We start from the raw sequence: 26,087 nt of genomic DNA on the forward strand, positions 1-26,087 counted from the left end.
GATTCTTTTAAGTGTGCTGATTTTTGATTTTTGATTTTTGAATATACAAAGATGGTCGAGTTAACTTTGGTTTCTTTTCACCAGTATTTATGAAAATTTTGAAAATAAAGTGAAAGAATGGAACAGTTTTTAAAGTGACACAATATAATGCTTCGTGCGCGAACATCGATGATGCAGCATCACCCAGAAGATTTGGAGAAAATAAAATCACGTACTGAATTCGTGAAGGCCAGAAGAGAAACAGATCATTTCACCAACAATATGACCATTAACATGAATGAAACTCTAATGTACTTTGATCACATTCCTGGATGGACTGATGATAAGATGTGGGTCAAAAGTGTAAGAATTAGCAAGACTAGTGCAGATTTTTAATAATCTGACTTTTGTCCTCGCAGTTTCCGCTTCAGGTGATGTGTGTTGCCTCTAACAATTTTTCACGGTATGAGAAAGCTAAAAGAATATTCATGTACCGAAAGAATGGATCGTACGCGTGCAGGAGAAGGATTGTGTTAATCATATGCTGCTGCAGTGGATTAAAGAGTTTTATCTCAAGTACACAGTTTTATATTTTTAAAACTAAAATTTCAGTTGGAGTGCATTTTCCAACATGTAATTTTAGAATGATTTAAAAGGTGTCCCACAACCTACGACTACAAAAAAACAATGTGTCCCAGAACATACAGTGCACAAAAAAATTACTTTTAAAATTAATTTATAGTGTCCAAACAAATACAGCGTCCCAACATAAATGGTAAATATGGTAAGCTAGCAAATAATTTGGATATAATTTAATTTAATATTAAAAGTTCACATCCTAGCAGTGTCTCACCATATCTTAATACAATTCTGAGTAGGCTGGACCAATTGAGAGCCATGCAACTGTTTCCTCGTGTATTTCGATAATCTTAATTAATTTTCATTATTTACTATATCTGAATTATAAACCTTGTTCTTTTTACAAAAGTGACTGAACAGACTCATGTACAATTGACATAATGGATTTGATTTAGTGATATCACAACTTTATCATCATTAGGGATATCACAACTTTAGCATCATAGCAACTCTCGCAGTCCAGCTTTTAGATGCAATTTTGTTTAATTAATCCACCATATCTTTAAGACACTACTGTATATCTTGATAAATTTTGGTATTGATTTTGATTCACTTTAATATGTTTATTAAAGACACAGTTGGAAATTAGATTGTTTTCCTTTAACATATAGCTTAGTACAGGGTTCCAGAATAATAAAATGGGTCATTTTTTTGGCTCCAATGAACAGTATTACGAACAGAGAACACAGTATTTTTAAATAGCTTAACTTCCCTACACCTGACACCATTGGGACCAAACGTTTGGCAAATACTGTAAATAGAGGTGGCAAGCATTAATGGACTTGTTCAACATTAATGTCAGAATAGATTTATTGGGACAAAAAAATTGTAGCCAGTCTATACAGAGAGCCAGTTTAGGGAAATTTCATTGTGCAAATTTTGCAGATTCCTTTCATTCCCAACTCTTAGTAAATAGTGTTTCACAATTATGGTGCCTCACCATTATCTGACATGTGGTCTTCTTGTTACAGTATTCTCTCTCAACTTTACTCATCTGCATCTTGTCCAGTGTCAGCCATTTATTAGACATCCGAATCTGCCAGATATATGGCAATCTGATGCTGTCGATGTGAAGATATGTACATCCAGCTGTCTTACACTTCCCCACAATGTAGGAATCACATACTGGATTGGACTGTGCAGTATCCATCTCAAGGACCAAGTCTATACAAACATTCATATAAGAAGGAGTATTAGTCCTACTCTGAACTAAGTCGGATTTCTGCACAAGTTACAAATAGAGTCATTATAAAATTATGAAAATATTCCTAGTCGTGCAAGATATCACATACACCAGTTTGTCCACAACAAAGTACAACACAAGTCCTTTATAAAAATGGTTAAGATCATAAAATTTGATATACTGTGTTAACTTTAATTTTGAACTGTTTCTGAATGTAAGGATCTTAATTAATGTTCCTCACTCCTCTTCCATGAAAAATAAATCAGCCTTATGATCATTGATTTCCTTTATAGCATCCATGGGCATCGCTACCAATGCAATGAAGGTGACAATGTCCAAATTGCTGCAAATCGTTAAGACATGGATGTTTGTCCCACTTATTTTGGAAAATACCCATAGCCATTTGAGAACCCATTCCACATGAAGTATTGAATGTTACTGGCAGATATCCTAGATTAAAATCAGGATGAAAGTTTACTCACCTGATGTTGTGGATCCCTTGCATTCTTCTGACCCATCTCTTGATTTACTTCTACAGCCAAGCTTTCTTTTCTGCTCCTGTTGAAGGTTCAAAGAATCGTCTTGATAATATCTTCGACAAGGTGTTGATGATCTTTTATGTCCTTCTGTAGCATCTCTTGATTTACTTCTATAACGAGACTCACGCTCCTCCCGAGGAGTCAAAGTGTCTTGCCCATATCTTTGATAAGGTGTTGATGATCTTTTATGTCCTTCTGTAGCATTTCTTGATTTACTTCTACAACGAGACTCACGCTCCTCCCGAGGAGTCAAAGTGTCTTGCCCATATCTTCGATAAGGTGTTGATGATATTTTATTTCCTTCTGTAGCATCTCTTGATTTACTTCTACAACGAGACGCACACTCCTCCCGAAGGTTCCAAGTATTTTGCCCACATCTCTGACGAGAATAAGGTGTTGTTGATCTTTTACATCCATGTGTAATGTCACTTGATTTGCTTCTACAACGATGTTTTCTCTTCTGCTCCTCGTGAAGGTTGTTTTTACCATGTGCCACTCCAATGTGCTCATTTTCATACCAGTTTTTCTTTTCTAGCGTAGATTCCACTGAGCTGAGAGATGAACATTCTTTTCCAGCTGTGTTTCCACTATCGTTAATGAAGGAGCAAGAGGTAAAAATAATTTTCTTAATCAGCTGTTCCTTCCAGTGTGAAAGGTTATAAGCTTTTAGAACATATTGGTTCTGAACTGTTCGGAGACTATGACCCAAAGGGCAAGTGGATTCCAATTCACATTTTCCTAACAAACTGTCACAACAAATGTGAAGGTAGGCGCACACTGGCCGACGACAGATATGTTCTAACATGTGTTTTTTACACACACGGGGAAACCGATGCCTGTAGATGAGGCGGATCTCATCATTACTAAACATATCCAGACCCAGCTTGTAAATAAGACCAGAATTTGTTCCATCCAAGAAATTATGAGAAAACTGGCATTTATTTCCATCCTTGCAAGAGCCACCAATAAAATCCTTGCAAACATGTGCATGAGGACAATCTGACTTGCCACAGTGGTTATTCTTGCTTAAACCATTATAACTAAAGCAAAATGTAGCTTCTTTGTAAAAGGGTACAATAAAGTGAATTTTCCCCTTTCTTTCAAAAAGGATAAACCGACTTTGGTGACTTTGAAACCAACCTGAAATATCAAACTTTTTTGGAAACAATCTGCTATCAGCTATGTTAGTGAGAGATGAAGGACCTCGGACTTCTTTTATAAAGTACTCAAAGACTTCATTTTCATCTGGACAATCTGCTGGGCTTTCAAACTCAGTCTCATCATCCGAATCCGAATCATCATATTCACTTTCGCTACTCCAACACTCAGAGGATCTCTCACTGTTGAAAGCTTCACTGGTTCTGCCCCCTCTTCCTCCAACTTGATTCTTCTCTCTTCCCCGGCCTCTAACTCTGCATCTGTAAGTTGATCCTTCAAACTCAGATTCATATTCCGAACCTGAATATTCACTTATTTCACTTGAACTCTCAGGCATATCTTCATAGAACCTTTCAAAACAAAATGCTCCACCAGTGTTGGCCCCTCTCCCTCTACCTCGGTTTCCCTCCCTCCCACGGGAACTAATTCTCGATCTGATATAATTACCCCTTCTTTTGCCTGGTCGATTTGATCTATTTTCCCAGGGTCTGTCTTCCTTTTCTCCAGATCTGATATTATGGCCTTCACACTGAATTTTACTTTTATCATGACTAATAGGATTTGCTCCACCCGTGCTGCCATCATAACCTCCATTCTTCTTTCGACAAGATCCTCTTTGGGCCTGACCACTGTGTCCTCTCTGTCTGTTCCTACCCCCTCTTCTTTGCCATCTGTTCCTACCTCTATTCACAAAATGAAAAGTCTGTTGATCTGCTTCAAGGGAACTCATTTCATGATTTCTAGACCCACTTCCTGTTTGTTCTTTAAAGAAAAAACACTAGATTACTCGTTTGCAATATATCATACACTAGTAGCAATGAAAACTTTGCTGAAATCTGAACCTAAAGAGTACAGTGAATTAGCAACTGTTTAACCCCACCCCTTCCCCTTAATGACCCAAGTCCTATGCGAAAAGTGCCTATTCTTGTTTTGACAATCAGTGTTCCTCCAAGGGTTCCAAGTGCAGGAGTCATTGTGTCCCACACCCTCAAAAAATACGAGGGACACATAAGGTTTTCAAGGGACAATGGAAAGTTATAGTGCATAATGCAGTAGTGATAAATATAAGTCCTAGATTATATTACATGTTTTGACAGTTTTTTCACCTTAATTTTGTCGTGTGCAATGTACTATCATATGCTCTGTGGAAGCTTACACTATTGCCTTGAACGCTTCATCATGTGCTAAAGTAAATCATGAAAACATTCACATGGCCTACTTGAATTACTAGTTGGCCTAAAATAAGTTGCACCATGGAGGTTTCTGTTCTGGAATTATTTAGTGTTCGCTCAGTTCACTAAAAGCATTTGTTATAATAAATGCCCATTGTTGTGAGTCTATGCTCTTAAAATAATTAACAGAAAAGTGTGAAGACAATAAGATTTGTAAAATTTAACAAATAATTTATTTCCCTAGAATACAAATGTGAAAAAAATGAGAAAATAGAACTTTGTGGTATTGTGAATCAAATCCAAAAATAATCCAAGAATTAAAGACACAGGTCCTAGTAATAAAAAGTCCTGAATAAAACTCAGTTCAGGCCCCAAAGAGATCCAAAATTGAAGGCGATGACATTGTCTGTTATGGTCTATAAAGTGTTGATGTGTCAAAAGTGTCTTGTTTAATCACAGAAATATTATTCAAGGTTTGAATTCGGTATAAATTCCAGTGAATGTCTTTAGCCAAGAATTTTGTCAGAGCACTTGTATTTCCAGAGAAAATAATCACTTGAATTCAATAATCTGAAGGAAATAAAATTCAGCCCAAACTGGTCACAACATAAGACAACTTAAAGTGCTACATAATAAAGCATGACCGGAAAAATCCTCACAGTCACATGATAATATAGTTCTCTGATTGACCTCAGGTCAAAATTGGCATTTCTAAAAACAATCATTACCTAATGGAAAATTTATCTTTTAGAATGATCTAATGAGCCTTGTTTACTTACAACACAATAGCCTTAAAAATTCACTTTGGAATCCCCAAAACCCTGACCCAAATCAACATGTTTACTTGTATAATAATTCAGTTCATTAACTCATACACAACAGAGAATAATGAAGCTATTATTAATTGTTTACATAAATATTAATTTTTTAAAAAAAACAATGTCAACCAGGTCAAGCAGAAATGAACTCAATTTTGGACAAGGGCAAGTCCATTAAACAATGTTACATTACAATAACATGTAATGAAATTACAAAAATTAAAACTAACAAACAATTTATATTACATATACATAACACCAAGTTTTCTTGATTCCTTTTCTTTTGAAATCAATAATTCATTAACTAAATGACAAAGTGTATATTTTCATAAACCAAGCCCCTTTTATTGTTAATTCAACCACGATATAAAATAAATCTTTGTTGCGGTGGGTTTGAAGTTGCTCTTGAAAATACGTTACACTAGCGGACAAATTGACTGCCTACTACAAGCTTTGATTTCATGGTCAGATACATTGCTTCCAAATGGACGCACCTTTCAATTTCACACATTTCTCACCTTTAGTGACTGTGGCCATTCTTAGTGCTGGCATAGACACTGATGGACATTCACTAAAGAAATTTTACTAATTTTTCCTGACGAAAATGCTTGTCCAATGGGGAACTGGGGCCAAGGTTTGGGCAACAAAGGATAATTATTGCAGGTAACCCACAATCCTGCTGTTAACTTTATCTGGTGATCTATTTTTACACGTATAAGTTCTAGATGTCTTACATTTGTTTTTATTAGGAGTTAAAGAATATTTTGAAATTATTTATCTTTTATCCAAGAGTTAGAATTTTTATGTTTGGATTGGTTTTCATCTGACACTTTTAGTAAACCAATGAAATCAACATTTGTATCAATTTATAAAACGTGTTATCATCTGCATGATCAATCTGCTATCATAAACCAAATCAAATGAATCGTTTATAGAAAACAGTTAACAAAATTGACCCAAAGAACTTCCTTATGGAACTCATTTTTAAATATATTGAAAAGCAAATCTCATTGAAGCCAAGCTTTACATACCGTGTGTTGAGTGCCTCATTTGTGATTCCATAACTTAGCAACAGTAAGTCATGCGCTAAAAGGTCAAAACCCTTTCACTGATCCAAGATTAGTAGCAAAGTATTTATTAGTCTTCAGTTTATATTCTTTGTATTTGTTTAGCATACACAACCTCACCTAAATTCTTATAAGAATAAATGGAAATGTTGTTCAAAAGTACTTTCCAATTGATAATAAAATTGTTGTTTCAAATATTTTGACAACGGTGGTCAGTCATAACACAGCATTCAGCTAAGGACAGATCAAGAGATCTGAAAACTTTGTGAAGGAGTCTCAACTTGAAAATCAGGATGATTTTCGTCGACCCGATTTTTAGCATTCAAATGGACAAAAGTTGCAACTATTGAATGCATTTCTTTTACTATATTAATGTATGTTCATTATCTCATCACATCAGTCCTTTCACAGTAATTTGCTTCATTTCATATTGGCTTTATAGCCTTTAGCCGTTATTAGTAGAGCATTGCCTGGATTATGTGTCAGTCCTCACCGTTGTTGATCTCAACACTTATGAGATGATGTGTCGTTTTTGGATCCAGGTTACCTCTCGAGCCAGCCTGAAATTTCCTCAAAATAGAAAATGTTTTTTCTATGTCTGCTATGCAGTAGGTCAATATTAGTACAACTCTACTGTGTCCACCACCAAGTTTAAAGTGTTTCTCGCCTGTGGATAGATTCAGTTGCAGACTGCTTGCGAAAACTTCTCAAGATTATGAAGGTCAAATATGGGAAGTTCTTAAAAGCGACTTAACAGAGATGATGGAACACATATTCGTGTCCCTTTGTACCTGATTCCAACGATTAAAGTTTTTGCTTCCATCCAATATGGAATTTTGTGTCATGGGTTAAGAATTACGCCTTAAATTCTTTTCGAAGTACTTTTTTATCTCAAAACTCTTTAAATTAAAGTTCAACACTGAATGTCTGACGCCAAAACTGACCCTGCTGAATGGATCCAAGTAAAGTTAATTATTTCACTTGAGATCATGAGTAACTCAAAGAGTTTTATTCACAAATGTTTATAATCCTCTCTGAATTACTAATGATCATATACAGTATAATCCAGTGACTCATTTAAGGTTTCTCTCTGTTAAACTTTAGCAATTAAAGTTTCATTGAAGACGAGATCATATCCATGTGATCAATGGAGGTCATTACTGGAAATATGCTACACTGGAAGCATGGTGCAAAATAAAACAGAAACAAATGTCTGTTTGCAAGTTATTTAAATATGTTTGAAGACGTGAGCGATTTAAATAAGTGACGTGAGGGGCCGGGGACACTCATCTCAACAGGAAAATGCTCCGTTGGAAGGTTTACTTGCATGGGCAATATACTGACTAGTTTTATCAAAAGTACTATTTATTTTGTGCATTGGTACAACCTGTGCTAGTAAGATTTTCTGAGAAAACTGATGTTGCTTGAGGCTTGTTTCTGATAACAGAATAGGTTAAACAACTGCTGGCTTTAATAGTCTAAAAATGTTTGGCGAAATGTATTCTATCAATTTCGGTAACCATTTATACACCTCACATGCTTATATCTTTACTTAACAAATCGCCATCTACTGGGAATCAAGTCTGCTTATTTTCTGTTGAGGCCCTTTGTAGTATAGCAGATACACATGACTGTAAACTATTTACTTCAATGTAATTTTTAACGGATAAAATCTGAAGCACTTGCCTTCTTTCTGGTCCTTTCATAACTTCACTAGGTCTTTCTGTGATAGGGTTCACTTATTGGTCCAAAATGTTTTAATAAGTGGCCAAAAATCTTGTCAGGTAAGACTTATTTCTACTCTGCTTATATTAAACAACATATTTTATTGTGTAAATAGCTTTTCAATGTAGATTATTCATAAACAGTCTTCGGCTTTTGACAGATAATTGTTTTTCTTGTGGTATACATTTGCCTGGTTCTGCAGAGAGTTTATCAATAAATACTTCATATGCATCATTTGCATAATTACTGTCGATAATGCTCATCCCAAAACTCTTACTGATCCTCAACAAACCTATCGTATCAAAATTTTAAAATCTTCTGCATAATATTCGTATATGTTCTACAAGGTGGAAACTCATATTTCAGGTAGATTAATCCTGGATCATGTATTGTAATTTATCCTATTATTTAGGCATTAGCAAATATTTTCTTGCTCTTCATTAATTTATACGCATCATATGGTTGCTTGAAAACAAAGAACACATTACAATTTTGGGTATTTTCTTTCACAGGTAAATAATACTAATTGCAACTTTTGGTGTTTATTTTGTTTCTCCTCTTGTACATATTCTGCCATTGGTGGAAAGTGTGTACAAGGTCTATTTCCAAATATGCCACCTTATTGCATTTTGCAAGAGTGATATTCCCTTTTGCAGATGTGCCTGTATTGTCTAAACAATCACAACAGCAAACAGAACCAAACCTTAGATGGCTCTACATACAAAATGATACATAGTCTGGTTCTGGAGCCCTCTCCATTAATAAATTTGTTTGATATGCATTGAGTGAAAAGAATATAATAATATCTCTGATGAAAATAATAACCTACTGATCTGTTTATGTGCTTTTCTCTGTCACTCTCTGCCAAACAAAGATACAAAGATTCTCGGAGTGTCTGAGGAATATGGAGTATAATTAGGAAGTGGTTTCAAGGTCCGATGGACAATCAATTCAATCACCGATTTCTGATTATGTTGAAAACATTAAATAAGTTTGATGCTCCATCTGATCTGAAATATGCTACAAAGTCTCTACACTCCTACACCACCCCAAGCTCTCCTATTGTCTATCCACACATGACAATTGTTTTATACTGACCCGAGCCTTTATGAAGTGTTATAACTCTATGGTGACAAATTAAGTAACAGACAGAAGCAAACCAACAATTTGTATAAAACTTAACAAATAGTTTAATTATCAAAGTATAAATAAAAAAGTGAGAGGAACTTAAGATTATTATGAACTGAATCCAAAATAATCCTGATACAATTCTATGTAAGTCCAAATAAATTAAAGTTCGGTATATATTTTAAAGCCGGAAATTTACTGGTCCGCCAAGAATTGTGACATTGTCATGATGTCGTTGTCCAGAACTCTTTGGAATAATTCATAACAGTTGCAGAGAAATATTACAGTCCAAATAATGAGCACTTTATGTTTCCACAGAACAGTCTAAACAAATGTTTTTTCTCTTGAATAATATTAAGTACAACATACAACACGTCTGCACACTTACAACGGGAACACAAGAAATGAGGATGACTCCAAAATTGGAAATAATCTGTTTACTTCTTTCCAATATACATCTTTATTTCACAATCTACAACACGTCACGGATCTTAGTACTCATTTTGTCTTGAAATTCCCTATTCATATGACCTGACCCAACTAATAGGGAGTTACTGAATTCTTCTAGAAATGCTGTCACTCCCATATTTTGGATGAAGACTCTTGGTGCTTAAGCAATTCTAAAGTGCAGAGCGGGAAGTGAAAAACTTCCTGGTCCAAGCAAAACCGCAGTTACATGGAATGTGGAGGAAACGGTAAGTTGTGCAAATAGGCAACTTGAAGGTCGATGGAGACAGCCTAATCGGACGGACGCATTGCATTCCGGATCGAGAAAGTGATCTCATTCTTGAAATGTTCTTTAAAAGGAAACTGGTTTAACGTGAGAGATTAATTATGATAAAGAAAATTCCCGGTGTTTTATGACCAGGATGACTCAAGATGCGGAGACTGATATGCGGAGATTGATGTTTCTGGACACCTCTCGACTAATCCTCTCTGCATAAAGGTGTGCGAACTTTCCTTAATTTCAACAGATTAGACAGTGAAAAAACATGGGATTCTTGATATACTGGGTTGATCCCAAAACTGAAGTTGGTAACCTTCGCTCACAAGGGAAAAGACCCACCCACCGTCTGTTATGGTTGACCAAGCCACCAAAAAGAGACCTTGACGAGCACCTATGAGGATGTTTGGGAAATCAATGTATGGCAGAAAAAGGATGCAAGTCCCAAGAATGGAACCCCCACCCCTCCTTTTGAAAGGAATCTAGGTTAGATAAATTCTTTCAATAGACCATTCAGCGATTTCCATGCCGAGAACCAGACTAACAAGGAAGATATTTCATGGTGATGTTGCTAATTGGACAGAGGCTGCATCGATTTGAAGAATTCAGTGGATGGCTCCTTGGGATGATATGCATTTTACGCTTCTCAGCCATTTGCACTGGGTCATGAGCGGGTGTGAAGGATCTCTTGCGAAACCGTGGTAGGAACGCGTCTTCTGAACTGGGTCTCGACTTCCAATAAAGTAGCCCTTAGAAATCCTTTACTGTGATTAAGACATTCGAAGAGACCAAAGCAACATCATGGCAAACGTTCCGTCAATAAATATACTGCGACTAAGAGCTCATGCCATGATGTCTTGGCCACAGCTTCCAGTATTCATTGTAATGATGGGGATCTACATTTGCATAGAGTTAGATATTTAAAAAAAAAAAATCGGGTTTTCTCCACTAGCTCTCTGGCTATCTAATTAAAACCTTTTAGATCTTATTAAATATTGGTATACACATTGTTAAAAGATATTTTGATTCCCTTCATTTGGGTATATAATCGATTGATGAAAGTTGGGTTAAAGGATATATTCATTCATTACAATTTCAGACGCTAGCAAAATTTGTTTTCCGTTTTAATAACTATTAAAGTTAGTGTACTCTGGACACCTTTTAGGCTGGTTTTTCGAGCACATGAGAACAGCCATTTTTGTCAGCTGTCACTTTTGTCAGTTCGGTTTGTTGGGTTTATATATGTATTCCCTCTGCTATCTGCTCTCAGTCTCACCTATGGAGCTGGAATATATGGGTTGAGATCGTGAAACGGCGATCTAAACGGCACGAGAGTTTGCCGCTGCTATGATGGACAGAACATCTACAGATTGCTCATATAAAGACAGACCATGTGTAACATGTCCACCTCCAAAATGACCAGTCACAGGAGCTGAAGGAACTCCATTGCCTAAATAAGTATCTTAGCGGAATCCTTCTGTGATGCATATGAACGATATCGTTGATGTGTTTGGGATGAAGACGAAACAGACTGACACGAGCCAGAAACTCAACAGATGAACAAATGCTGAGAACGGGCATGATCTGACGTCTCCATAATGACTAACCAACATAAATAACAAGTGAGACTCAAATGATTGTTTATGTCATGAACAAAAACCGAACTTCCTGAATGTTTTTGTAATAAATTGTCCAGGTACACTGCTATCACTTTGGATGATAACATCCTGAAGTAGAATATGATACCGTCCAATGTATTGTGAAGGCTCATGGGCTGAGATTGGGGCCGAATGGGAGGGCATGGAATTGGTACACTATCCCGTGATTGGCGGCTATGTAAAGGTATTTGTGTGATCTCTTGTAAATATGCATCGGACTGGTCAAGACTGATCGCACATTCATCGTGTCATACAAATAGATATACTTTCATGGCAGTGATAAATCTGGCCTCATCAAGTCTATGACAGTTCTCAATGTCCTGTTGGATTTTGTCACTAGAATCTAAGAAATATAAATTCTGTGAGTTTGGTTTCGACTGCCAGTTCCTCCTGTAAAATACACACATGCACACACACCCCCGTTGTTGGATCGCTTGGGATCGCTGTCATGATGAGGAACAAAGGAGGAGGGGGCTGGATGTACGAAAACATGCACCCCCCTGAAATGACTTGGAATTATCTGATCATTTCTCGGATATAGTTTAGTCAAAACAGAAGAAGACTAGTGATCACAGGAAGGTCGACTTCAGGCAGGAGGGATGTCAAGTTATTTGCAGTGGGCAATGGGCCAGGAGGAGACGAAACCTTGACCAGCCTGCTTGCAGAAGTTAGGGGCATATGGCAGCCTATAAAACTCACTTGCCCACAAAAGGTTGCTATTGTTCTTGGGAACTACCTGTGCGATCTTTCTGGCATCAGTTGTCCCTCCTCTGGTATGTTCACTGACAGGGACATGCTTGAATATGAGCTTGCGCTGAGAACAGAAGGAGAAACTCTGGTACCATCTGCTATTTCAAATCCTCTTTTTGGGATAACCGAAAGGAAGGGAGGGCTGGGTCGCCGCATTGACTGAGAGAAAGCTGTATGAGTGAATCTCTTCTTATCAAATCCATGTTATCTTAAGCCATTATGGCAATTACCATCATCTGGTGAGCAGCCTTGCTGTCTACATTAGTAATATGGCCGATGAAATCCCAGGCATGGTTCCTTCCGGTCTTCTTGGCTATACAAAAGATGACTAATGATGCCAGATTCAGAGAGAGGCAGATGACACAACATTCATGACCAACTAAGACGTGGCATTAGAAACTTATCTACTTTATAACAGAGTGGAGCAGACATGTTAGGGTCAGTAATATCATTGTCTAGGCTAGGTATGTCTTAATAATGAACATCGGAATGTGATTTGTACCAGTGAGGTAAGACAGTTGCAGACAGCTGACACACCGAAAAGAATGTTCTGAAGTTACAGGTTCTGCAAAGATGCCTGGAAATTTCTACCGTCTTCGACAATTGTGATACAATTCCGAAGGACTTAACTTTGCAATTAGGATGGAGTGAGTTTCCTAAGGGACAATATTGTAAATTGCTTTCATTGCCACCTTATAACTGTATGTATTTATTACCTTTTTCATCCAATAGGAATAATGATGGAATATTGTCACCATGTGTCAACCAATTCCTGTCAAATTTACTATACGTGCAGGCTGAGTCATATCCAATGCAGAAGATGGTTCAGCTGATAAAAGTCAGCATGGTGTGATCAGGTGGACAGAGGCAAACTGCTCCAAATGGTTAGTCATGTACTGTAGTATCATAGATATGGTAGGGCTGACTGGCATGTGTCTCTTGAGAGTATTGCGCCAACACTGTCAAGAAACATGGATGGCCAGCTGGGTAACTGGATTGCCAATCCAAGATGACAGATTCATGACCAACAAAACTGACATTCATTGTCCTTCTAACTTGCTTAGTCTGTTGGCAGCCAGTACGTGTACATAGGATTAAATATGAGTTGTGTGCCAGCCCTGCTGGTAAAGTTGATAGGTTATCCATCACGCCAGGCTTCAATATTTCCGATTTCATGCATGGGTGTAGATAGGGACTTATACCCAGTGGAGTGCCAATTTGTGTTTTACTCCAACTCACTTGATGACATTCTCATCAACAGAATACATAACAGCATAAACTTTGCAATTTGAGTACTTTCTTGGAATCGCTTCTCATGGAATCATTTGGTGAAGTCATCATCACAACAAATGCTCTTTTAATTATCTTCCCGACCAGATAATTACTAAAACCAGAATTATTTAAGCATGCTTTTATTTCACGGCCCTTTGTGATGTTGGACTAGATGTATTCCATTCATAATGAAAACACACTACATGTCTGTGAAGATCACTTTGTGGTTGACATCACATTAAAAGAAACAACCAGCAAAATTAAATTCAACAGGAATCAGGTCAAATTATTGCATACACAGCATATAACATTTTGACCTATAGATTCCTGCTGGCACTCTTCACCATTGCAAGTGAATGTTTAAACTGGTTACGTCTGATATATCATTGGCCACCAGTCAGGAACACGGGTCGAGTTAACTTGCAAGAGCTAATTCCCTTTATCTGTAATATACATGAACACAGATGATAAGCGTGATTTCATCTTTCAGCGACAGGTTGAATGGCAGGTAGCGATCCTAATGTCAGTGTGATCAGGTACAGTACTTGACAGAAAAATTTTGGAATAAGTCACTAAAATATTGTTCTATTATTTCAGCAACAGCAGTCGAATTTAATGAATAATCTGCATCATTAGAAAAAAATAACTGAAAAGCCTTAATGCCTGAATGCTCAGAAAGTTTCTCCAAGCTGGGAAATTTAGTGTCACAAAAGTATAAAGGCTTGGGATGCAGATCACAGGGAAAAATACAGAAGTCCTCATTTACTGCTTTGTCGAAAGTCCAAATCTCATCCTCCTCTGCCACCTGTACTGATGGAGGCATGGAACTTGAAGGAATGGTGTACCAGTTGTGTGAACCGACGATGACAAAAAAATGACCTCTTTCATCTCGATCTCATTCCTTACTCAGCTATTTCATAAAGAAAAACATTAGTAATCAATCTTTCCTATATAGTCTCTACATTTGTTTGCCTATACTAAACTTTTCATTATATCCAAATCCTAATAAATCAAATATTAATATAAAGTATATTTAAACACGAATTCCAAGTAATAAACAATTTTCTTCAAATGAATATCAAGAATGCCTAAATCTAAGTTAAGGATCACCACCAAAAAGCAAGGAAAAATGCTCTGAAACAGATTGTGACTACATTCTTTAGTGCAAGTCAGGATATAACAATTGTTACCCGAGTCCTACAGCTCAGCAGCTTCTAAAACAAATGGCATCCAACAAGAGAAAATATGTTGTAGATGAAAATGACAATCAGCCTTTTTAAAAGTTTAAATAATTAGCACACAAATATTAAAAGGAATATTCAGATTCTTCGGAGGAAAAATAGTAAAGGCAACAATTAGGTTTAGATTTCATGTCTTGATCTGAGTATGTCTCAAGACTGAGGCTGTCGGCAAGATGTTAGTCATCACCACATGAAATTCAAAGTAAACCCAAAGAGTTTCAAGAAGGGAGAATAAACAAGAAATCTTTGAGCTCCATGAAGTTTGTGAACAGCAGTTTCTGAAATTTGTATACGCATATACTAGCAGTGATGTGTGTGATATAGATTTTTTAACATAGCTTTAACAATTTTTCAGTCATATCGCTACGATGTCTGCAGTGTGATAGTTTATAGTGACGTCTAAGCACTGGGGCATCATGCCGCAGCCATGTAGCATGATGTCTGATCCACTTACATTATCCTGAAACCAGGCCGATTAGTCCTAACACTAACCTCTTAATGCTGAGCGCCATGCGAGGCAACTGTTAGTACCATTTTTTAAAGTCTTTGGTATGACTCGGCCAAGGTTCGAACCCACGACCTCCTATGTCCGAGGCGGACGCTCTAACCACTAGGCCACTGGAGCGGTGTGCACTAGCAGTAATTAAGGTCTAAGTGTACTTTACAAACTTATTAGTCAAACATAATGTTGGCAAACAAATGTAGGAACTATATAGGGAAAATAAGTGTGAGATTGTCCTAGTCATATCAGTGTGTTAAGCTTAGAATTTGAAATTAGAATGGCATTTAATTAATTCAGATAGATATGTAATTTTTTAAAGTTTTATGTATATTTACATCAATAACAGAACTATATCATTCAAAATTCAAAGTTAATTTTCATTACAAGTTTAAATTAAAATATACAAACTTTAAAATTGTCATCTTTTGCAAATATGTTCAAATTCAGAGTATCTTTGGGGTTAATGTTCATGATTATCATTACATATGTACTGCTACAACATATAAAAGTTCACATTGTGGCTAATTTTCAAAGTATACCTGAGGAAATGTCTTTCATAATCAGAATGAGGCCTTTATTCAGAACATAAGAAGATATCTTCCTAGTTGAAAGTGTGCATCTAGGTTCTTAATAGCATGTTAATATTATGGGTCCAAGCAGTTAATATATGTGTTTACGATGCAGTTATTATATGAATAATACATATCTGCTTGTATGGATTTTGGTAACTGTTTAGAAACAATGGTGCTTAATGAAAGGATGGCTATACTAGACCTGACTATAAACATAGTACAATGGGGCTTAATGAAATGATGGAATTACTAGACCTGACTATAAACACAGTATAATGGGGTTTAATGAGAGGATGGATATACTAGACCTGTAGTACAATGGTACTTATTGAGAGGAAGGATATACTAGACCTGACTATAAACATAGTACAATGGTACTTAAATGACAGGATGGATATCCTAGACCTGACTATAAACATAGTACAATGGTACTTAATGAGAGGATGGATATCCTAGACCTGACTATAAACATAGTACAATGGTACTTAAAGAGAGGATGGATATACTAGACCTGACTATAAACATAGTACAGTGGTACTTAAATGAGAGGATGGATATACTAGACCTGACTATAAACATAGTACAATGGTACTTAAATGAGAGGATGGATATACTAGACCTGACTATAAACACAGTACAATGGTACTTAAATGAGAGGATGGATATACTAGACCTGACTATAAACACAGTACAATTGTACTTACATGAGAGGATGGATATGCTAGACCTGACTATAAACATAGTACAATGTTACTTAATGAGAGGATGGATATCCTAGACCTGACTATAAACATAGTACAATGGTACTTACATGAGAGGATGGATATACTAGACCTGACTATAAACATAGTACAATGGTACATAATGAGAGGATGGATATACTAGACCTGACTATAAACATAGTACAATGGTGCTTACATGAGAGGATGGATATGCTAGACCTGACTATAAACATAGTACAATGGTACTTACATGAGAGGATGGATATACTAGACCTGACTATAAACATAGACCAATGGTACTTACATGAGAGGATGGATATACTAGACCTGACTATAAACATAGTACAATGGTACTTAAATGAGAGGATGGATATGCTAGACCTGACTATAAACATAGTACAATGGTACTTACATGAGAGGATGGATATACTAGACCTGTAGTACAATGGTACATAATGAGAGGATGGATATACTAGACCTGACTATAAACACAGACCAATGGTACTTAAATGAGAGGATGGATATACTAGACCTGACTATAAACATAGTACAATGGTACTTAAATGAGAGGATGGATATGCTAGACCTGACTATAAGCATAGTACAATGGTACTTACATGAGAGGATGGATATACTAGACCTGTAGTACAATGGTACATAATGAGAGGATGGATATACTAGACCTGACTATAAACATAGACCAATGGTACTTAAATGAGAGGATGGATATGCTAGACCTGACTATAAACATAGTACAATGGTACTTACTGAGAGGATGGATATCCTAGACCTGACTATAAACATAGTACAATGGTACTTACATGAGAGGATGGATATACTAGACCTGACTATAAACATAGTACAATGGTACATAATGAGAGGATGGATATACTAGACCTGACTATAAACATAGACCAATGGTACTTAAATGAGAGGATGGATATACTAGACCTGACTATAAACGTAGGACAATGGTACTTACATGAGAGGATGGATATACTAGACCTGTAGTACAATGGTACTTAAATGAGAGAATGGATATACTAGACCTGACTATAAACACAGCACAATGGTACTTAAATGAGAGGATGGAAATGTTAGACCTGACTATAAACATAGTACAATGGTACTTAATGAGAGGATGGATATCCTAGACCTGACTATAAACATAGTACAATGGTACTTACATGAAAGGATGGATATACTAGACCTGACTATAAACATAGTACAATGGTACATAATGAGAGGATGGATATACTAGACCTGACTATAAACATAGACCAATGGTACTTAAATGAGAGGATGGATATACTAGACCTGACTATAAACATAGTACAATGGTACTTAAATGAGAGGATGGATATGCTAGACCTGACTATAAACATAGTACAATGGTACTTAAATGAGAGGATGGATATGCTAGACCTGACTATAAACATAGTACAATGGTACTTACATGAGAGGATGGATATGCTAGACCAGACTATAAACATAGACCAATGGTACTTACATGAGAGGATGGATATACTAGACCTGACTATAAACATAGTACAATGGTACTTAAATGAGAGGATGGATATGCTAGACCTGACTATAAACATAGTACAATGGTACTTACATGAGAGGATGGATATACTAGACCTGTAGTACAATGGTACATAATGAGAGGATGGATATACTAGACCTGACTATAAACATAGTACAGTGGTACTTAATGAGAGGATGGATATACTAGACCTGACTATAAACATAGTACAATGGTGCTTACATGAGAGGATGGATATACTAGACCTGACTATAAACATAGTACAATGGTACTTAAATGAGAGGATGGATATGCTAGACCTGACTATAAACACAGTACAATGGTACTTACATGAGAGGATGGATATACTAGACCTGTAGTACAATGGTACATAATGAGAGGATGGATATACTAGACCTGACTATAAACATAGTACAATGGTACTTAATGAGAGGATGGATATGCTAGACCTGACTATAAACACAGTACAATGGTACTTACATGAGAGGATGGATATACTAGACCTGACTATAAACATAGTACAATGGTACTTAAATGAGAGGATGGATATGCTAGACCTGACTATAAACATAGTACAATGGTACTTAAATGAGAGGATGGATATACTAGACCTGTAGGACAATGGTACTTATTGAGAGGATGGATATACTAGATCTGACAATAAACATAGTACATAGGTACTTAAATGAGAGGATGGATATACTAGACCTGACAATAAACATAGTACAATAGTACTTAAATTAGAAAATGAGAGGATGGATATACTAGACCTGACTATAAACACAGTACAATGGTACTTAAATGAGAGGATGAATATACTAGACCTGACTATAAACATAGTACAATGGTACTTACATGAGAGGATGGATATACCAGACCTGTAGTACAATGGTACTTAAATGAGAGGATGGATATACTAGACCTGACTATAAACATAGTACAATGGTACTTAAATGAGAGGATGGATATACCAGACCTGTAGTACAATGGTACTTAAATGAGAGGATGGATATACTAGACCTGACTATAAACATAGTACAATGGTACTTACATGAGAGGATGGATATACCAGACCTGTATTACAATGGTACTTAAATGAGAGGATGGATATTCTAGACTTGACTATAAACATAGTACAATGGTACTTAAATGAGAGGATGGATAAACTAGACCTAAGCTTGTGTACCAAACCATTTTAAACTGTCAGCAAATAAAAATGTCTTAACAAATATATGTAAAAGGGATTAAACAAACTTTCTCTTTATCATACTGACTTATATGTGGGAACAAAGAGCACCATGAAGCATGTCTAACACAAAATGCATTCTTTTTTTGATAATTCTTGGTGAGACAAGGACTGATAGAATGTGGAATAAGGTGATATCCATTTCTCATGAATTAACTTGGTACAATGATCTAAATATGTACCTGGTATGTGTCCCACATGTGCAAATTGTCCACCCTTGTTGAAAACGTTTGGGGATTGGAATTTCACATTTAGTTGATGATATAGGATCCATTTGTAGTTATTGTTGATCTGTCAAGCACATAACTGGCTGCATGCACTTGAAATATCCCTAAATGGTATTTCCATAATGAATTAGCTTACTTAGGGTAACATCTTTTAATTTAGTAATTTGCTACTGAACTTTCCTGTATTCTGTTCTATTTTAATTTTTGTGCAAACAAACAAACCACACTGTCCCCACAATGCCTTAAACATCATGATAGCTAGTGCACCTTATTACTTATTTAGCCTATAAATGGCTAAACATACTCTGATAAATATACTTCAGGAAACTTCATATATTTTGGGGATGAACTGTCACTTTTGTACCTGTCTACTGCTTCACGTGTCCAAGTGTCACTCAGTCCCGTTTAATGTTTTTCCCTGTGCTTGCACACTTAATGTGACCTTTTCATTTTATTTACACACATCTTCCGGATCTATGAGATTAAAAATACAAATGTTATCTCTTTTTGGGTATAGCATGTTATCTGGAACAATGCAGAAGAGTTGAATTAGCTTTGAAGCTCTCCAGAAGTCAGGTAGTGATACCATGGTTTCATTAGTACATGTCCAATATACATGTACCTGCCAAAAGTTACCACAGCACTGATATATAACACCCCAACAACACGGCTTAGGTCTTCATGAGATTAGCACCATAGTTCAGAAAGGTACAGCCTCCCTGTGGTCATCAGCATTGAAGTGCAGTGAAATTTGCTACCCATCAAAATGGGACATTTCAGCATTTGAATATTTATATAATTAAGGGAGATATAACAGAGTTAGTTTGGGGATCTCAAAAGCTTTTGTCAAAACATTTTACCCTGTGGAACATGAATACTACACATTTTATAATAGTTATCACATACCTTGTTTCCCTTGAAAGTCAAAAAGACTTCATGAGTAAAGAATGTAGCCTCAGTCTATTTTAGAATATCTTTTCCTTTCTCATTTTGGGATTGAGGCATAAGTTAGATTTAGGCATTCATAGTATTGCAGGAAACTGCTAATTTGTTTAGAATATTAACAATAAAGTGTGCTTGTCTGCATGTAGTTTAGTGACAGTGTACAGTGAATAATGAGGCCTATTTGCATGCTCAGAAGTGAAATATGTGAAATAGCATGTCATTTTGTTTACAGGTATGCCTCTCTAAAACATGCCTATTAACCAATGACAAGAATCTCAGTGAGAGTTCATCTCTGAATATACATATGATTAACATATGATTTAATAGGATTTGAATGCAATGGGATGTTCATTTGATCCAAGTCCATAAGTAACAGCTTGATAATGCAGCTGTTTTGTATGAAAAGTATGGACAGTTTAAAGTGTTAGAGGTACTGCCACTCAGACAGTGGTGCTCTACAGTTTCTTATTTGGCAATGCTTTAAATTTTTAATATAAAAGAATTTCCAAAGATTTTCTCACTTGTTATTTAAATAAGACCTTGCATGTGTCTTAGGTATTGTCAAAATTACTTTTAATTCCCTTTATTTTGGTGTATGATTGATGGGTGTGACATGAGTTATGGAGTATACAGCTTGGCCTAACTTCAGATGTGTACCTCTCGTAAAGCTGCTAACTCCACTTATTCAATTTCACTTCCTGGATTTCAAAGGGAACTAGTGAAGAAAAAGAGCCTATAACTTTTTTTAATTTTATGTATTTGGTATTTCACTCATTGCACTTTCAGAAGATGGCATTTTCTGATATTGACTATTCTGGCAAAATTTATTTTCCTATTTAATAATGACAGTTTACTTTAGTTTCCCCATCGTAAAAGACCACATAGGTATTATTATTGTATGCTTATATTTTGGTTGTATAGCTGAAACATTTAAGTCACGAGCATAACAACAGTCCTTTTGAATAATTCTCATGTTTTCCCCTGCAGAACAGTAATCGTTAGAAGCAGAGTCCCACACAAGCCCAGTCTCTTCCCCTTAAACTGAAAAGTTAACTTTTAAAAAAATGCATTTTCTCAAAATACCAACTGATGCATAGCTAAAAGATGGGAACATGAAACTTGCCACAATTATATTACTATCACTTTTAAAATGTTACAGTCTGAAATGGGATTGAAGCGATGAGGTTCATGAAGGTCAACAGTCAAAGGTTAAAATGTTTGCTTATTCTTCTAACACTAGAATATGGAAGAAAGCAAATTTGCTTTGTCATCATTTATTTCTTTATTTCATAAAAAGAATGAATGAAATGAAACATTTTTACTTTATATTTCTTTCACTTAATGCACCAGTTCTAAATTTAAGTTTACTTTACTCCTGTGTTCTACGACTTATAATTTCCCCATAATAAGGTCAATGCACACACAATATTGCCATGGCATATTGTGTAAGCAAGAGTCAGATAAGCATGATTTGCTTGTTTCCATGCATAACATCAATATTATTGTACCATTTTATTGGGATTAGCTTATTTCCATGCATAACATCAATATTATTGTACCATTTTGTTGGGATTAGCTTATTTCCATGCATAACATCAATATTATTGTACCATTTTGTTGGGATTAGCTTGTTTCCATGCATAACATCAATATTATTGTACCATTTTGTTGGGATTAGCTTATTTCCATGCATAACATCAATATTATTGTACCATTTTGTTGGGATTAGCTTATTTCCATGCATAACATCAATATTATTGTACCATTTTGTTGGGATTAGCTTATTTCCATGCATAACATCAATATTATTGTACCATTTTGTTGGGATTAGCTTGTTTCCATGCATAACATCAATATTATTGTACCATTTTGTTGGGATTAGCTTGTTTCCATGCATAACATCAATATTATTGTACCATTTTATTGGGATTAGCTTATTTCCATGCATAACATCAATATTATTGTACCATTTTGTTGGGATTAGCTTATTTCCATGCATAACATCAATATTATTGTACCATTTTGTTGGGATTAGCTTATTTCCATGCATAACATCAATATTATTGTACCATTTTGTTGGGATTAGCTTATTTCCATGCATAACATCAATATTATTGTACCATTTTGTTGGGATTAGCTTGTTTCCATGCATAACATCAATATTATTGTACCATTTTGTTGGAACGTTACATATGATAAGAAAATATTAAAATAATTGCACAAATTTTCCTATTTGTCTTAGGGTGTTGCTCTACATTTTTGTATTTTGCAAAGGGTTACAGTTTTAAAAAAAAACAATTCCCTGGTTTTCATCAGTGGTTATTTAAGAAAGACTTTGTAAATCTTAAATATTATTAAACAAACTTTTAATTCCCTTCATTTTGGTGTCTGACTGATGGGTGTAATATGGGTTATAAAGTATACAGCTTGGTCTTGCTTCTGATGCACACCTCTCAAAAAGCTGCTAGCTCTGCTTGGTCATTTTTAATTCCTTCACTTCAAAGGTAAACTGTATAACAAGAGCTGGCAATGTTTCTTACATTTTATGTATTTGATAATTCATTCACTGCACTTTAAGAAGCTAGTATTATCAAGTCTGGCAAAATTCAATTTCCTAATTTAATAACTGCTAATAATACTGTATTTTATACTAATTCAAATAGAGTTTTTGAGCACATGGGATCAGTTATTTTGTTTAGCTGTGTGCTTAGATCATGTACAATTTCCACAAGTTTAATATCCAAGGAAATTTCAACCACAGTACATAAAAGTAACATAGATTTTTGCCAACATTGTCTCCACTGTGCATGTCGCAAATGCAAACAACTTAACCTCACAACTCTCTCAGAAATTCATATTTGTAGAATGCTCCCATTTATGTAAAGTTAGACTGGTTGCCTGAAGAACTCCAATGAATATTAAAAAAAATAGATCTGAATCCAACACTGAGAAGGTAGTCTTCAGATTTGATCACAGTTATTGTATTTTCACACTTTTTGCTATTATTCCATAAGTTTGTAATTTATTGATCATTTCAGAAAAACTAATGGTCAGAACATAAGGGTTGACAAGGCTGATTACTGTCAAAGGGTTTATGTCATGAGATGATGTGCATATTTTTATACAGAAAAAGGAAATTTGTTCAGTTGTTGTCAATTTTTCCAATTTGCATGCTAAAAATGGATTCATGAAATTCTTCCTGATTTTAAGTCAAAACTTGTGATGAAATGTTGAAAATCTTCTGATCTGTCTTAAGCTGTGCTCTGTGTTCTGTCTCATGTAAGAATTTAAGAGGAGTAAGAAAAAGAAACTTAGATGGATGACAAACAGGCCATTCCATAACTCTTTTAGTCTATGACCAGTAGAGCTAAATATGATACAAGTGTATTCTGAACTTTAATGTAAAACCCCACCTGGATTTTCCTGATCAAACTGGTACTTTTCATTGTCCCACCACTGTTCCCTTCTCTTGCTCATGTCTTCTCAAAAAGCTTTTAAAAAGCCTAATGGATCCCTGTTTACTCAACAGCTAATCTGTGAAGAAAAAGAAACTTTAATATCTGAATCTCAGATCTGCCATATTAAGGTGTTTCATGAACTATTTGGAATATATATATATATATATATATATATATATATATATATATATATATATATATATATATATATATATACTGTAATGGAAACTGAAAATATTGAGCCATGACCTTGACCTCGATGATACAAACACTATTAGAACACATGACAAACCGCTTCTGGTGATGATGTACAAGATTATCCGTTAATCTATTATGGCTGTAAAGTTAAAAGTTATTGATTTAAAGGTAAGGTGTGATGGAAAAATTCTGACCTGGGATTATAACCTTCATGATAACAAAAACCAATTTGGAATGTGACACCTTTTCCAGTGATAATGTACATGTCTACTAAATCTGATTTTATAAAACCTGAATGGTTTTGAAGTGATGGCACAAATGTAAAAAGAAAATGAAAGTGTAAAATAATTAGCAGTGTTAAAAATAAGAAATAATGTTGTTTTTTTAAGTCATAATGAAGACATAATGAAAAAATATAACAATTAATAACTTTTAATCATTACTAAATACTTTGAAAATAGGTAAGGGGTTGTCGTTCTTGGCAAGTTGATGAGAAAACAGGAGTTAGGAGATAAAGAAAATTCATTTGAGTTTAAATATTTTGTTGCTCTTCTGCAGTAGACAATATTTATTATTTATATCTCTATAGATCTCTGGTGACACAATATCATAAAGATCCTTCATTAAGTTCAGATATTAAACAGTTTTGGATCATGGGGCGAAGTTGACATACTTGAAAGGAATGTGTTCAACTGTCTGTGGACACTGGCAATGAATATATCCTGGTTAAGGTTCTCTCTTCAGGAAGTATTCACAAGTCATGCCCCATACATCATAGGGACATCTCAGCAATCTGCTCTATATCAGGAGTGCCACTCTCCAATGATGGGGATGATGTTCTGAGATTTGTTGGTGGAGTTGTTGTTATTTTGCTAAGTGTGAAAGAATATGCTGGTGCATAAATTTGAAGTCACGGGAAACATGTGACAACTAGACAATCAACAGTGCAGAATACAAGACTGTTTAAGTAAATCAGATAATTCCCAAATGACGTCATCAGCAGCCATATTTGCGGTATGCTGACAGATTTACTGTGGAGTTTATATGTTATTTGGAAGCTGAAATAAATTCATTTAATCTCAAGATACTGTTCCATAAACAAACGCAAATTAGGCTTTATGTTAGAATCTACAATTGTAATATATAAGTTGATTTTGTTTCAGTGTGCCGTGTTCAAAATGATAAATTTTTGTGGTCTCATATTGGAGAAACTGCCAGGTTGCCCATCGTCCAAGTAAAATGGCCCGAATATCGTCTGCTAGTGACACTGTATCGGGTAAATTGCTCAAGATGGTTCCACCACAGGAGTTGACGTTTTATCAATAAAATACGACGAAATCTCTGACAACATGAAATCACCTTATCGGTACTATAAATTTAAGGTGCTAATTTATAGTACAGATAAAGTGATTTCGTGTTGTTACAGATACTGTAGTACTTCATTGATAAAACGTCAGACTCCTGTACTTCCACAATGTGTAGCTATATACAAACCCGTTTGTTTGTATCCCTGACATGCACATAGATACAGATTATAAATACATAGAATTATCTTATTTATGTTAGCTCTACCAGCAATCTTTCTGGTTCAGATCGATTCCAGATTTCCTTAGGAATA

General features: G+C 35.5%; 1 protein-coding gene across 5 annotated transcripts in view; it reads right to left on the reverse strand.

Annotated features, from left to right (window-relative positions):
* LOC149772518 (uncharacterized) overlaps nt 1–26,087 on the reverse strand; it is a 70,373-nt gene that overhangs the window by 20,575 nt on the left and 23,711 nt on the right. For 3 of the 5 annotated variants that reach the window (XM_089947685.1, XM_089947681.1, XM_089947682.1), the window contains exons 2-4: nt 24,227–24,347; nt 2,284–4,260; nt 1,559–1,782 (exon numbers count right to left, since the gene is read on the reverse strand). In XM_089947685.1, coding sequence (XP_089803811.1) covers nt 1,559–1,782; nt 2,284–4,260; nt 24,227–24,290 — 2,265 coding nt within the window. In that variant the 5' untranslated portion in view covers nt 24,291–24,347. Of the gene's footprint in view, nt 1–1,558; nt 1,783–2,283; nt 4,261–19,250; nt 19,274–24,226; nt 24,348–25,142; nt 25,239–26,087 lie in introns of those variants that run through there. The other 2 variants (XM_089947683.1, XM_089947686.1) reach the window with 2 other exon arrangements.

The sequence above is a fragment of the Sinohyriopsis cumingii genome, unplaced genomic scaffold (genome assembly GCF_028554795.1).
Source record: "Sinohyriopsis cumingii isolate HCF-2022 unplaced genomic scaffold, ASM2855479v2 utg001414l, whole genome shotgun sequence".
Lineage (NCBI taxonomy): Eukaryota > Metazoa > Mollusca > Bivalvia > Unionida > Unionidae > Sinohyriopsis > Sinohyriopsis cumingii.